Source organism: Primulina eburnea, chromosome 3 (assembly GCF_022965805.1).
Source record: "Primulina eburnea isolate SZY01 chromosome 3, ASM2296580v1, whole genome shotgun sequence".
Taxonomy (NCBI): Eukaryota; Viridiplantae; Streptophyta; class Magnoliopsida; order Lamiales; family Gesneriaceae; genus Primulina; species Primulina eburnea.
In genome coordinates, this window is record NC_133103.1 from 4,261,671 (window position 1) to 4,278,519 (window position 16,849).

Consider the following 16,849-nt stretch of genomic DNA (forward strand, 5'->3'; position numbering starts at 1 on the left):
TTCGTAAATCCTTTCAGGAGTATTTTATGTCGCTACTACACAAATACTTACGTCTCCGAAGACCTGCAGCAGTATTTCAATAGCAGTCATTGAAGCAATGTTCGAATGATAGATACTTGGCCTGCTAGAGTGGCACATTACACACTGCCACAGCACCAATGGGGTGGAAAAGGATGGTGGAAAGAGAGCAAGAATCGACCAACAAAAGGGTTAACAGTTATAAGAATACGTAGAATGATTGATATAAAAAGAAACTCCATAAAACCAAACAACCCGACAAGTCCACAAATGGAGTACACACAGGATATAATGAATACAAGAGAGTCGACAGGGAAAAGCTTTTGGGTTATCCCCTTAACATGACAATGCCAAATTACTCAGCACAAAAATAAAATCTGCATTTGTTATCGTTACACTAAAAATAGGTTCCTTCAGGAGGCTGGACTAGCTTACGGTTGTGTGGAGTAGCCATCTCCTTCTTCAACTGTGTTAATATGTCTTCCATTGTGTACTCTCGCTGCCAATTGGCTAAAAGTCCAAACTTCTTTGGTTCCACCTTCACATCAAATATCATATTAATTGTTCCATTGTATATGATTTGATAGAACAAGGGACTGACAAACAAGAGACTGGCAAACTAGGGACGGACCAGTGAGGGTGAGGGTGAGGGTGAGGGTGAGGAGGAATGATGGCCCCCTCAACTAAGATCTATTTTTTTCAAATTCTATGCGTAGATTTAAAATCGAAGTTTCGCCAGCCCAAACTGTCCATTGCCCTCCCTCTAGGGAATCCTATGTCCGCCCTGTGTCCATCTAGCTCTACAGATTTTTTTATCATAAATGAATTAGACATGAGATGATTGGGTTCATACCACTCCATTTTCATGGTTTACGCATGTCATATTGATCCGAGAATGAAAACGAACACTAGGAGGTTTCTCTGGGTAGTCTTTGTCACAGAACAGCTTCAATTGGTAAATGCGGCCTTCATGTACAGACTATCAGGAGGAAAAATCAGAAAATTAGTGTAATTTGCTTCGTCCCGGAAAAGTTTGATCAAGATCATGTCAAAATTGAACTTGTTGTTCTGCCAAGATACACATATCAACTGCAAAATTTATACCTAGAAAATAGAACGAAGATGCCAGATTTTGAAAGGTGAAATAAAGCATACACTAGGCTTGTGTGTATTGAAATTTTCACTATGATGAGTTGCACAAAAAACAATTCAAGTTTTCATTGGCAAACACGGCATGATACCTCAACAAAAAAGAAGTTGTAAACAATGAATTCTTGAGGATATAGTAACATATTTCGGATGAATCAGTAAGAATTCCATGACCATTGTCTTAAACCATAAAGTCAAAATCGGAGTAAAAAGTAATGATACAAGAAGACAGAGGAATTTACTCACATACACCACTTCACGTCAAAATGAGACAAATAATCGAAAGAAGTACTCACATTGTGAGGGCCAATTATGGTGCCAGTCCAGGATCGCATGTAAATGTCATCTCCATCATCCATTCCGTAGCTTACAGTGCCATCTCCAATTCCCTTTTCTCCACGTTCAAGTTCCTCCAACAATCTGAAATTTCGGGGGACTGCAAAAAACTAGTGAGCCTTGAGATGCTAAATGTTTGGTAATCCACAACTTAGATCATAACTTTATAAATAAAAAAGAGAGAGACTCTCAGGAAAGAGAGTTTCATCGTTCATTATTCAGATCTGCCTCAGAGGTCAAAGGATATTAGATCAACAATATCAACTCCACGCCTTTTAAACTTGCCTATGGACAGTGGGTAACAAAATCAGGGAATGACAGGAAAAGAACATACTATGAATCACCTGATACAAATTTGAAGGGAAAAATAATTCCAAGAGGAGAATGAACAGAGAAACAAGCTGGTAAATTTTGTGCATGATTCAGGAGCTTAAATCATTTCAACTCACAAGGCCAAACGTTCAAAAACAGAGACAGGGGTACAAGAGCAAGCAGAGGCTGTCACCTCCCACCTCCAAGAAAAATCTCTACAACTTTCAGGTGATTTTTTATAAATGTCAATATCATACCCCTAAATATACTGAGGTTACATTTGGATGGAAATATTTGAATTCATTAATATGAAATGAAAACCATCTTGGGTATATTTAAAATTCATCTCAATTATCATTGCCAGATTAACTAAATTAATAATGGGTGGATTTGAAATTCACCTAATACAAATTCATCCGAATCATGGGTCAGGAGCTTAAATCTTTTTTGACTTGAAAGGCCAAGAACATTATATGATTAAGTAACTTATATTTTCTAGCTCATTTTTCTAATCTATGCATGCCAAAACAACTCCATTTCCATTCAATAAAAATTCCCCTCAGGAAACTGATGTAAATGAATTCAGATAATCCGCGACGAACATAAATACAAATACCGTGACATAATCTTGACAATAAGCATAACAGGAATAATTATTCTACCAAATTCCGAGTTTAACCCTTTTCGAACAATCAAACACTAAACACCACAAAATCCATCGACCCATTAATAGATTTTTCCATTAAAATTGAAATGATCGATAAGAAGACATAAAGAAGACGAAAAATTGAAAGGTAAAGCTAAAATAGTTACAAAATAAATATTCTTCCCAATAGAAAAAATTAATTACCTACGATACTGGATCCTCCAGAACCAAGGCTCATGGTGTCCAAACAGAATTTGGGTTCTTAGAAGAGATCGAAATTGATCGAAGAGAATTTGGAGAAGACGATGTCGGGAAAATTTGATGAAGCAGAACACTGTGGTAGATGGCCTAAATACTAAAAAGGGTTGGGAATGGCGAGTAAAAGTATTGTCAAAATAAATAATTGGAATTTACTACAAAAAAAAAAATGGAGTAATTATGTGATAGACAAGTGTTATTTGCATCTTATAATTCTTAAATCATATTTAAATGTACCATTTTATCTAACTAATTATCAATATTATTCTATCTAAATATTAATTAATTTTAAAAATTATCATGCATTTTTTTTCACATTCACTACTATAGTAATTGTAATTTAAAATTTAATCATTATTTTTTTCCTATATAATAATAATAACCTCGTTATTTAACTATTATAATTTATTTAAATTTTGATATGACATATAAATTTGATTTAATTTCAATAGTCAGAGATTGATTTGTTTATTTAATATAAATAGAATTAAACATATTTTAAATTTATTTTTATTCTTTGATTAAATATTTTAAACATGTCAATGTTTCAAAATAAATATATATGGTGTATATATTTTATATCTTTAAATGTGTTATTTGATTATTGGAATTAAATTTTTAGACAATAAACAATTTTTTATCACAATAAACAGTTAGTTTTACATAGTTGTTATGAATTTGAATATATTATATTTAGTCGGCAAACAGTTAAATACGTTAAAAAAATATAATTTAATTAAAAAATTAAAATATAGATATATTTATTTTTAAAAAATTGAGATTTTAAATAATATAATATAAATATATATATATTTTATTGTTGCATAAATTAGTAAAAATTTGATTATTATGTACTCTACTAAACATAAATTTTTTGGTATTTTATATTTTATTTGATATATAAAAATTATGATAAAATTTAAAATTATTAAATTATTACTTGTTTTTTAAATAAAATATTTAATTGTTGATGTACAAAAGTTTTGTATTTAGATATTCTAAGACACGATAAAGATTTTGTAGAGTGTAGTTCTCAACCATAAGATTTTATTTTTATTGGAGATTAATTTGGGTTTGTTTCAACCTACTCGTGCAGACAGTTGCCTGCACGGGTAATGAACGGCCCAGATCACTCCACATAAGTGATCCAGGCCCACCTTCATGTAAAAAAAAAAAAAAAATTGACTCGAAAAAATCCGAGTCGTTGGATCGATCCTTGCGGACAGTGCCCGCAGGGGTAGGGTCGACTGAACCATTAATTTGTTACAATTTGGTTCGAACTTGAGACAAATTTATTCATATGATTAATATTTGGTAAGTTGTCACAAAATATTAAAAATAATAGTAATTATTATTGGTAAATGGAATCATCCATAAACTAAAAGGATTATATTGAACATGATCTCAAGTATGGAGAGTCGATTGAAAGACATTACAAAAAACAGGGGCTAAGTTTAATAACTTATTAGAAACCAGAGCATGCTGAGAAGTCTCAAAAGCCACTGAAGCACCAAATTGCTCCAACTTTTTCTTTCACGCATTGTCAGCAATCGCAGTTTTAACAAACATGGAAAGGATCGATAATCCATAATCATCACCTGGGTAATCAACATTCTTCTTTTTATTATTATTTATTATTTGTTATTGGAGGAATTTATGCTAGACTGAATTTGTGTTCATGGCAGCTGCTCGCATCGTTTTGAGTTTATTGAACCTGGTTTTTTTTTTACCTTCTGGGTATGGTAATTAATTCGTGTATATATTATATTTGAGTGCGAAATCGTGTTCGGAGCTTTCGGTGTTGAGTCTTGGCAACGCGAACTTGAGAAATGGCGTGAAAGTTTCAAGTGAATTTTTTGCTGGTGTTGAACCAACGCTTTTTTTTGTCTTTTCTACCAAATTTCCATTGTTTTTTAAATAAATGGGATATATTGTATTTTGTCGTACTGTCGCTTTGTTTCAATTCTGTCGTTGTAAGATATTGTTCTTACTTACGAGAAATTTATTAATGTGTTAAATGAGAAACCTAAATGCACGTGTGCTGTTTAATCCTTGAAGTGTTATAGATGTCGCTGCATCTTGGAAATATATCACCTCACATTCGTAGAGATGACCTGGAACATGTTTTCCGGAGGTTTGGGAAGTGTACTATACGGGTGGTGGACAAATATGGATTTGTTGTTTTTACTACCCTGCAAGTGCTGAAAAAGCTCTGAGATCACTTAGAGGCAAAAGGATATGTGGAGAGGCTATAAGTCTGTCTTGGTCAAAGCGGCAACCTCGAGGTTGGCAGGGACTTCCTAGAGATGGTAAAACATGTGAGCTGCCAATCAGAAGACATTTGGTAAATGAAAGCGTTGATCAAAGATTGGGCTCAAATATGAAAGAAGGAAACAAGATGGGTTATGAGCGGGAAGATGGTCAAGTCAGGAATCTCGGTTCTTTCCATCCGGTCGAGGATTCACATGGCTATCATCCAGATGATTTTAAAAGTTATGTTAGGGATAAGGATCATGCTTTTTCAAATAATTATCTGGAAGTAGGTGTCGGAAGAACCATTTGGAAGTTGATAGGTGGAGAGAACAGGTTGCGGATGAAAATGGTTTCGAAAATACCATGGAATTTGATCGGTATGAACCTCGTGAAAGCGACGACGAAAAGGAGCAGGAAGAATATGAACATGCATCTCCATCAGATGGTTCTCCTTCTGCCAGGAAGTCTAAAGAGAGACCAGGAACTGAGCAAAATGGTCAGTCAAAATCTCAGAAGACTTGCTATACATGCGGGGAAGTGGGTCACAAAGTGAATGTGTGTCCATTAAATCTGCTGAGATCAAGATCACGAGGAAGTCTGCACCAACGTAGTGGCATTCTTCCCATGAGGCAACAGGAAAGTAACAGGGAGCCATCCACTTCAAGAAGTCGTTGGAGATTTCTGAGATGTGGAGATTCTCCCTTTCGAAGGATAATCCTAAATTGAGAAGTAAGAAACGAAATGATAAAGAATATGAAAATTACGAGAAACATCTTTCAGAGAAAGCTAGGGGACTATTGCCTTCTTCAATTCGCGACCATAGGTCATTCAGATCTGAGTCACTTTCTAGATCTTTAAGGTCTTTGTCTCCATCTCCATCAAATTCCAAGTTCAAATCAGTATCTTCCAGAAACAATACCCAGTCTTTTTCTTTGAGGCCTACAACATCATGTCACTCTGGATCTAAGGCCCTCAAGTCAAGGTCTGAATCGAGGTCAATGTCTCCTACGTCTTCAGCATTAGCTGTAGGACTTGTTAGAGATTTATCTTCTTCCCAAAACAATAGACCAACAAACACCAAGGACTCCATTGTAAAGGTTGCTGGTCTTGTTCACAGTGACAGCAAGGATTCATCTGAACAAGGTCGGGATGAAAGGAGTGTTTTAGCTTCCATTAATCCCGAAAAGATCACTGCTGCAACTGGAAAATGAACATGAAGCTGGACTCTCTAAACTGGAAAAGGAAGAAATGAGAAAGGATTTCTTGGAAAGGGATGATGCTCTGTGTGAGTCTGTCTCCAAAGGTTCGGGTTCACTGTTGGAATCTGAAGTACGAAAGTCAGAAGATGACTATAGTTCTGCAGGAAATTTTTTATCGTGTCGTATGAAGGATGTGAAAGGTTATCAACCTAAGAATCTTATGCTGGAAGATATATCAGCACCAGACCCTTGTATCACCTCAGGAACTAATGCTGTCAGTTCAGTTAGAATCTCCTCACAGGAAATATACATGGTCTTGAAGCATTATGGCCTGCGGCACCCGGAGGAAAATGAAAATGACATGCCTGTGGATACTTATTTCGGGTCTGCACGCTTATGGCCTTGGGAAATAATATACTACAGGAGACTGAAGAAGGATTGTTCTTATCCAGCTGAGAATCATGCGCAGAGGGTTTCTCAGAATAAAGATTTTGGTATTGTTGATAAATATGATACAGGAGACCGAAAAGGGAGCTTGATACGGTGCCTGCTTTGTTCTTTGCTTCGCATCTTTGAGTGATTTGTTGAAATAATTTTATATTTGTTCTCTGTTAGAATTTCCCCAAAACTGTTACCGGATATGTGCCATTCTCTTGTCGTCCAAGTTTAACCTACTTTTACGTACTACTGCATCTTCCTAAAAGAGAATGTATCTGCGTCTTTATAGCATCTACTTATTCAGTTTATTAGATGATATTGGGAATGTTCCTTCTACAAAGTTCACCAAAATTATTTTGGTTTGGAGGATTAGCTCTAAAGAAGTGAGAAATAATTTCAAGTGAGGAAAAGGTTTATATACTTCATGTTTAGTAATCAAGATTATATCTCGGAGGCAGACTTTGTTGTCTTGTTTTCTCAGTCTTTACAAATGTTTAACATCTTTTAATCTTACAGCTTATAACCAAATACTTCATCTGTCTGACTAATATATCTCTTTTCCTTTTTTTAATAACATTAGGAAGTATACACCAATCACTCGTTTAGTGATTTGTTTTAATATTGGCTTTCCCTCTGTTACGATCCACTGTGAGCATGTCCTCTGTTATCACCTTTGTCACCGGTAGCCCGTTGCCCATTCTTTCCAATTAATCAGGCCCCTGTTGTCGTCCAAAAAATATTTTTTGAACATCAAAACTAGTTACTGAGGGAGGATTGTTGTAATTCTACAGCTAGCATTATTTATCACCATTGAGACTTTAATAGAAACTTGAGTTGCATTTTATCTATGTTCCAATCTTACATATCACCCATTATTTGGTTTTTCCATGAGTCCTCTGTTACACTACTAGCAACAACTAAAACAGTTTAATCTCTTGTATGCAACTGGCAACTGGCTTGATGATATGAATTAGTAGTTCCGTCTAAAAACCCAATCGAGTGCACTTTTGAGTTGCCTTGCCTACCAAAAATTTGGGTTTATCCATGCGGGCAATTGATGTATCCTTATTATTAGGAATCAAACTTGCAATTTTTGTTGTGGTTTGTATTTTGAGATCCTAATGAAAATTTCCCCTTTTGTTTTGGTTTGTATCTTGAGATCCTAATGACAATTTTAGAAAGTGGATTTTTAAGTTAAAAGAAAGATAACAAGACTAATGCTCCACCAATATTACTAATACATTGCTTTTCCTCATCTTTTTAATTAAAAACTACGTACGCAGCTAATATATATTACCATGATTTGATTAATTTGTTACGCGACGGGACCAACAAGCTAGCTAGCTTAAGTGTCGGATCCCAAAATATGAAATGGTTCACTTTTTCTGCTCGGACCCAATCTTGGCCGAGTTCTTGTTAGTGATCGTGTTGTAATCATGGATGACATCGAGTAGAACGGTGGTCTTGCATTTTGGGCATCTGGGATCTTCTGCTGCCAGCATGACATACATGAGGCAGTTGGGGCACCCGACTAGCATCATTGATGTGGCTTCGGGACTGGTCGAGTATCGGAGGCACTCATCCGACGACAGGCATGAGCTCGGTGGGGACGTCGGCGATGCGGTAGAGGATCGAGGAGACTCCACTCGAGGTTGGCTGATTGATCTTGGTGGTGACAAGTTGAGTTTCAGCTCAACTTTAGGCACATTCCTTCGACTCATTGCGATGATTATGTCACGGCTGTCCAAATTAGTATAAAAACAAACAATAGGCTTAGATCTTAAGAATAAGGGTGGGATGTAAGAGGCTAAATTAAGAAACAAAATATCTTATTTATTTATTTATTATATAGATTAGATAAAAACATAGAAGTATAGATAAAAAAACAAACAATAGACCGACTACCTGCCAGTCTGCCACTCGCTCCTCCGATTTTTTTTTTTAAATTTTTAGAAATATTAAATTGATAAGACATGGCTTAACTTGGATACAAAATTATTCTACTTTTTCCAAAATTTAATTTTTGAGAGGTTTATTTTTTACAAAAAAAAAAAAAATAGAAGGCATTTTATGTCCAAATGTTATTTATAAGTAAAAAATAAAAACCATTACTTTCTATCAAAAAATTAGAAATCTCTATTTTTTGCCTTTTGGATTTCGTGTTCTGAACACTTCGAAACTCCAGAATAAAGCCCATTCAAACCTTGATAAACTCCTCAAAATTCCTCTTCTTCTTTCAAGAAAAAAAATATATGTAAAACTTACAATTTTTCTCTGATACCAAGCATCGTTTAAAGTGAAGAAATATTCTTTATTATTGCAGAGCTCATAATCATAACATGCATATATATATATATATATATATATATATAATACCTGCAGATATGAGAAATCCTTTCTTGCCAGCCAAAAAAACTCGATCAAGTGTGTGTCTAAAAGAAAGGCGGGGGTTGGCGCCGTTACCGCGGCGTTGGGACAGAAGAAACCAGCAGCTCCCACGGCTGAGAAAGCAATTTGAAGGGACTTACAAATTCGTGGGTTTTGGATCAAAGAAGCCACTTTTATATACACAAACACACACATAAAAGAAGTGTGAAGAGGACGGAGAGATAGGATGGACTTGTTTAAAAGCCTAGTAATTATGATGTGTAGTGAACAGTTGTACAAAAGGAGAGGAGGGAATTGAATTGGAGGAGTTAATGGTAGAAGACGAGAGTGTGTGTCAAATTGATCATCGATGAGCAGTATTTAATTGTTGGGGCGGAGGATCCATTGCACAAAAAGGAAAAGCTGTAATTACACAAAAAAACTGCAACAGGAAAGCCGTCATTCATTGCTCTCGGATCATTCAGTGTGTGTAAATGTGTGTCTTGATTCAATTCCAAGAAAAAAGTTTTGAACATATTAAATTAGCAACGGCTTAGCCAACTAATTGATTCGGTTAGAAAAATGATTCTGAATCATACCTTATCACTTTAGTTTGTACCAAATTCAAGTTCTCCATAGTTTAGTGTCAAAATTGTGACTAGAATAATTTAGGGGACGTGTAATTATAATTTTTTGGATAATTAATGTATAAAAATATACAAATATATAGAGATAAATTTATGTGATTTTTGTGTTATTATAATTACCATTAATATTTTTCAAAAAATGATTTTTTTTTAACTCCGAACTAGACCCGAGAAACAGTAATAACAACCACCAATAATAATTAAAAAAATTAATATTTATTGAGTTTCAAAAGCCAAGAATAATCAAATATCATTAATATTTTAGTAAAACAATAAAATTAATTGCTATTAAAACAGTTAATTAAATCTTCAAGTTTTGCTTAATTGTTGTGGCCGTCAAAGCCGTGAAGATGATTTAGTGTATCATTTATTATTATTATTATTATTATTCAATATTATATAAATTTAATTATGAAATTTTTTAGTTACAAAATTGATTGATAATAGTTGTCAACAGGAAGTTGCAAATTACAATAAGCGTGGTTGTTAAGAAAGGTAACATTGTATGCGTTTTTAATTCTCTTTGCTTTAAATCTCTTCATTTATTCAAATCTATGAAAACCTTCTTAAATCATAGGAAAATTAAATATATGATGAACAAAACATAAATCCAAATATCATTTTGAGTTTAATATGACATTGCAAATTTAGGTTTCGTTGATTCCGTAAATTTTATATAAGGAGGGTGTAATAAAGGTAAATATAACTTGCGTGGAGCGATTGAATCGTGGAAACAGACGCTCTTTGCAATGATGCAAGAGATCAAGCAACATGTCCCCTTTATGTTTAAAAAAAAAAAGAAAAAATAAAGAAGCGATATACCACATATGAATATAAATAAATGTGGCAATTTTTTTTATTGAAAAAACCAATTTAAAGAAGTGAACATTATTGTATATATGAATGGAAAAGGAAATCGATGCAACAAATTTCTTAATTGCTCCAAAAGGTGAAATCGCTCATCTTAGGCATCTCTCACCCTCGGCCCGACAGGATTGTGAAAAGAGATAAATCATGGTGACTCAGCCACCTAGCAGCAGTTAGACCTTATGCTACGCCGCGCATTAGGAGCTCCTCCTCATTGGAGGGAATTTAGCTCTCACACTGTCACTTGCGAGACTCGATCGTTGTCATTGCTCCAAGATTCACTGCTGCTGACCAACTGAGCTAAGTCTATACGAGCTAACAAATTTCTGAATGATCAAATGACATTCGATCAAGGAAGGAGTACAATATTGAATGGAACGAAAATACATACATGATGTCAAAATGTAGATTTCACTATTCTTTATGAACCTATTAATTATTCATATTTTATTGTATCATAATAATTATTATGCGCCGGATCAAACATTTGTCTATTTTTCAAAAACTATAGTCAATGATAATAACTTAACTCAAATCTTTTAAACTATACAACTCAAACATCATGTTTCGATTGTTTTAACCAAATAATCAATTGTACTTATTGAAATAAATAAGAATCAAACATGTGATATTGACTCTGATATCGATTGTAATATCGATTGATAACTGATGATGATGATGCAACTTAAATATTTTAAACTATAAATCAGTTTAAATATCTATCATATTTCAATTGTTCTACCGAATAAAACTTATTACATTAGATATTATGTATATACGTGATTGGTGTATGAACGGTGATTGGTCTGGCTCCTTACCGGAATATTATAATAAATTTAAATTTAAATGGCGTTTTTTTCCCTTTTATGACATCTCTATGACTTTATTTCGGAACTAAAGATGTGAAATTTTTAATTTAAATCCAACAACCTTCAATTATTACATCTGTTTTATTGTTACATCCTTTTTCAAAAACTACACTGCGAGCCCACCCTTGCTCAGTGAAAACATAGGCACAGGAAAATTGTTTTAAAATTTCATAATTTAATTTTAATTTAAAGAAGGACAATGGAGTAGAATATAGGAAAATTGTTTTAAAATTTCATAATTTAATTTAATTTTAATTTAAAAAAGGACAGTGGAGTAGACTGTAGGAAAATTGTTTTAAAATTTCATAATTTAATTTAATTTTAATTTAAAGAAGGACAATGGAGTAGACTATAAAACTATGGGTCTGTAACTATAAGTTTAATTCATTAATTATTGATATTGATTTGACTTTTAGTTTAGCAATTTATTAAAAGGAAATTGGTATTGTCACTCCATCATATCACATCACAACATAAATTTTTGCGTTTATGACCAATAAATTGTCTGTCGGGAGATTATATAAATATATAATGCTTCAAAATTCCCGAGATAGATTAATAATTATTTTTTCAAAAAGCATTTAATAATTATTTTTTGATAAGATAAAATAGGATTAAAATAATAAAATAGTATGATTTAAATGTAAATTTTGAGCACAGCAATTAATAAAATATCATTACAATATATTTTAAATAACATTGAAAAGAGGTGATAAGTTCATTTGTTTACTAATCAAATCGAATAGTGTTAGGTTTTTAAGAGGGAAGTATCCGGTTCCTAAGGGATTGTACACACACATTTTATCTAATACTGATTTTTTTTCGTTTTCTATATATCGTGTTTTGCTATTTTGATCTACTGTGTTATCAAATTCAAGTTTTAGTCATATATATTTAATTAGTTTCTATAAATTTTGTTCTTGTTTTTGTAATATTGGTCATTTTTTCATTAAAATGTTTACGTGACACTAGACATAAAACATCATTACGTTGATAAATTACTAAAATTGCTAAAAAAACAAAGATAACGAAATAAAACTGAATTCGATAACATAGAGTACTGAAAACATAAAAAAAACATAAATAACCAAATTTACGATTTTCTCTAACAAAATATTTTAAAATTAATGTCCTTTAGCTTTATTCCTCACCGCCTCCAATTCATGATGCCCGACAATTCAAGAGGGCATTTAAATGTTGACAAAAATTTGTGTGAGACGGTCTCACGAATTGTATCTTGTGATACAGATATTTTATTTAGGTCATCAATGAAAAAATATTATTTTTTATGATAATAATATTACTTTTTTTTGTGAATATCGATAGGGTTGACTCGTCTCATAGATAAAAAAATTCATGATACTGTCTCACAAGAAACCTAACCTTAAAAAGTTTTGATGGATGATTGAGTCAATTTCATTTATTTTGTACAAGAAAAATTTATGTTTTAAGACATTATGTTAAAATATAATGTTTTTTTAAAAATCGAGTAAAGAAAAAAAACCCATGAACCTTTGAACAATTTATAGAAAATATCGAGGAATTTTTTTTCAAAAGAGCTACCAATAACCATGCATTATAATTTAATTACCAAAATATAATCTCCAATACATTTACGTAACATTTTGTTTTATTAAATATTTATTAATTTGGTTTGGTGAAGATGCTTGTGTAATATACGTAGGCCCTCCAAAATTGATAAGATTGGGTGTTTTCAAAATTTCTTTTGTGAATTTATTGGTCATTAATTAATTACAGTCACGATTTTGGAAAATGTATTAAAAGCCTTAAAATAAATGATACATTATAGTTCTGCTGAAAAATTCAGATCGTAAAAACCATATCAGTTGAACAATGAAACTTTTTATTCATTGCATTTCAGTACCATTTATTTAAATTTATTAGTAAAATATTACAATTTCTTTTGCAATAGAAGACTTCTGCAAAATGATGAGCACAAGAATTCCATTCACTTGCCAAAATATAAAAACTAAAATTCAAATATTAGAAAAGATTTTTCAACCTCTAAAGAAAATTGATTATTCACTTTTCATTTTAAAAAATCGGTTTTTTGTGTTTTTAACCAAATTTATTTTATGTTTTTAATCGGGTTAATTCAAAACCAGAAGCTAGTGTTATCTTGATTCTTATTATTCAAAAGTGATTATGATAATTTGGTAAATAAAAGAATTTTTTTTGTAAATACTCTTATCTCCAGTATTTTTTCACATCTAAAATTACATGTTATATTCGTTTACACCATCAATCCCTATATTTTGCAGTACTAATTATTTAGTTTCCTAGTATCGATAATCAATATTGCTAAAAAAATTATCGATAATCGATAGTATTTAAAAGATTCATAAGAAAAATAAGATTTAAATATAAAAATTAAATCATCGAGTTTTTGTAATCTCTAAATATGTTAATTTTGTTTCAAAAAAATATATATATGTTAATTTACTCAAAATCTGACACTTCCTGTTTTCAAAAGTTGGATCACACCCATATTTTTTCTAAGGTTATGTCTAATGTTCAATGGTCTCACATATCTATATATCCGTGAGAGACGAAGTCTATATCTACGGTGAAAAAAAATATATTTGACATTGAAGTGAAAGTTGGAAATAAAATTTCTCAACGTCCCATCCATTGAAGTGAATGCACAGAGCATTAAGTGATATAATGTGCCCTACTACACAATTAGTCTTTGGCAAAAATTTGTGTGAGACGGTTTCAAGGGTCGTATTTGTGAGACGGATCTCTTATTTGGGTCATCTATGAAAAAGTATTATTTTTTATACCAATTGTATTATTTTTTACTGTGAATATGAGTATGATTGACCCGTCTCACAGATTAATATCCGTGAGACGATCTCACATGAGACCCACTCTTAATCTTTTGAATACACGGAGAAAGACTATTTTCATTAAACTTTTCTGCAAATTGAAGGGAATCATTTAAATGCTGGTTTTGAAGCGATCACATCGGTAATCAATTCATTTTTGCGTTTTCCTATGAGGCCTTTTAATGCCCGAGTAAAAATATAATCTTTGAAAAATATTTTTTTTATGATGAAAAAATTTATTTTGCTAAAGACGTCTTGCCCAATAATGCAAGAGAAAGAAGAGGAGACAATTAGACAAAAGAGCATGTTTCTTATCAGACGGTTTCACGAATCTTAATTATCTGTGAGACGGATCAACCCTACCGATATTCACAATAAAAAATAATTCTATTAACATAAAAAATAATTTTTTTTAATTAATGATCCGTTTTTGCCGTGACAAAAATACCTACCTAAGAGGATATAGATCTTCTTCAATGGGCTCTTAGCCGATACACGATGGGTTTCCAGGCCCCATTGTGATTTCGGACGAAGCAATTTTGTACAGTGAAGTTTATATTCAACAAAATAAGGAAGAAAATTAAACAGAATATAATCACAAGATAGGAATCAAATATTCAAGAAATATTAATGGAAAATTGTGTCCTTCCGTTTTCCTTACGTGTTTTTCAACTGACTCACAGGGGAAAATGGAGTAACAAACAGTCGTCAGCTATTATTTCATAGGAATCAAACGGACAATTCTATCCTACTCCGAGAGATTTACTCCCTGTCACTAAATAATATATACATGTATAGCATTTAAAAATAGCTACAATAATTTTATTAGCGTTTATAAATGGGTAGAACATAGATTTTCTTATAATAATTAAATTTTAAAATATTGATTTTTTACATTTCATATTATTCTACCACAAAAATAAGAATAATAGAAATGAAAATCTCAAACCTCAAACCTAAAAGTTTTATTATAAAAAAAAATTTCACGTAATTTTTAAATATAAAATATTAAGTTTTAAATTTTGAGAATAATAATAATAATAATATAATGATATAACACATGTTATATACATTAAACGAAATTAGTTTAATGATTAGTTTGGTTGATTTTGGTTAAAGTAGTGTCAAAAGTAATAATAATAATAAAAAAAAAGACACATGTAAGAAAAAAAAAGTAAAGGGGAGTATCTCACCTGGTGTAGGATAGAATTGGCCGAATCGAACATTCAAACTCGAGCGTTGCTTCATCACTATCATAGACTTACGTATGTGAAATTATTTCCAAATATCGATAAAATTCAAAATTAAAAAATACGAACTTTAAACCATCTTGTTATAAAGTTTTGTTTAAGGTACCCATCCTGCTGTTGTCTTTATTTTATTGTTACATGCGGAGCTAATAATAAAATTTAATCACTTGAGTTAAAATTTTAAACTCTATAATCATTTACTGTTATAAATTGAACTATACATGCTAATATCTAAATAACACAAAATTGTATAAAACTAATATTTAATTTTTTTAAAAACCAATTAGGCCACCTGGGCTAAAGCTCGAGTTACCACTAACACGGCTCCACCAGTGCTCACACACACACACACACATATATATATATATATATATATAATTTATATTAGCACTCAAAGCACTCGCGTTACATGTGCAAAAAATAATTATATAGATATTTGAAGATTGTAGGATCAAACGCTTGCTATTTTACCAAAAAGTTATATCTAGTGGTAACAGTGCAACTCTAGTCTTTTTAAAATGTACGACAGCGAAAACACCGTGCGTGTATGTCAATTTCTTTATGCAACAGATAATTATTACACTTAACAAAAAAAAAATTATATATTGCTTTTACTTGGCGTGTGAAATCGAAAAGAGATGAGTTAGTTTAATTTAGATGAAAAATTAAATAAGATATGATGAAATATTTAATTAAATTTGTAATTTATTTTTTCTTTATAAAATGTATATGAGATATACTTTTGGTTTTTAATTTTTTTTAAAAAAAGCTTCACCGACACACCAAAAATCAAATACAGTATCACTTCATGTGATGCATATTTCAATATTGAATATATATTATATTCTTCCCTTTCTGCAATGTCTTTCAACATTTTGTTAATGAAAGTAATTTTTTTTCTTCTGTTTTATTATATGGTATAAGATTATAAGACTGTCAATTTAGAAAGTAAAGCAATTCCAACTAAATATATGTGGGAATATGAGACTTTGTTACATCAAAATAATACCACAAATGTGATATATATTGTGGGAAGTAATGTATTCTGATGAAGATAGGATGTGCAAAAGTAGAAAGTTTTTAGAAGTGGCCAATCTTGAAATTTTGTCATATTTTTGACTCGCAAAAGTAATTCCAAATCGGCATATTTTATTTTTGGTTATCATACACACACACTTAAGCAACAGTTAATCAAATATGTTAGCAGACCTAAAGCACTTTAATATTTTAGTAATTAAAGATGGTGATTAATGTTCAACTAATATATGTACGTAGTGGACAATAAATTTAGATAAAAAGAAGAGAATAGGAGCATCTCGCTGCCCTTTAAGTGGGTAGATTTTTCAAATTTGGTAATTTAAAATTAGCAAGCTTATCTCGAATTTTCTCCA

The 16,849-nt window shown here is 31.7% G+C and overlaps 1 protein-coding gene and 1 pseudogene across 1 annotated transcript; one reads left to right on the forward strand and one right to left on the reverse strand.

Annotated features, from left to right (window-relative positions):
• Positions 1–238: 238 nt before the first annotated feature.
• On the reverse strand, positions 239–2,849 carry LOC140825521 (ubiquitin-conjugating enzyme E2 variant 1D). Its single transcript, XM_073187361.1, has 4 exons — positions 2,666–2,849; positions 1,464–1,603; positions 872–997; positions 239–556 (listed from the first exon to the last, which is right to left on the reverse strand). Exons 1-4 carry the CDS (start codon positions 2,697–2,699, stop codon positions 416–418), a joined length of 441 nt encoding a protein of 146 aa, XP_073043462.1. The 5' UTR covers positions 2,700–2,849; the 3' UTR covers positions 239–415.
• A 1,480-nt stretch (positions 2,850–4,329) lies between these two features.
• LOC140825522 (uncharacterized) lies at positions 4,330–7,575 on the forward strand (annotated as a pseudogene).
• The last annotated feature ends 9,274 nt before the right edge of the window (positions 7,576–16,849 follow it).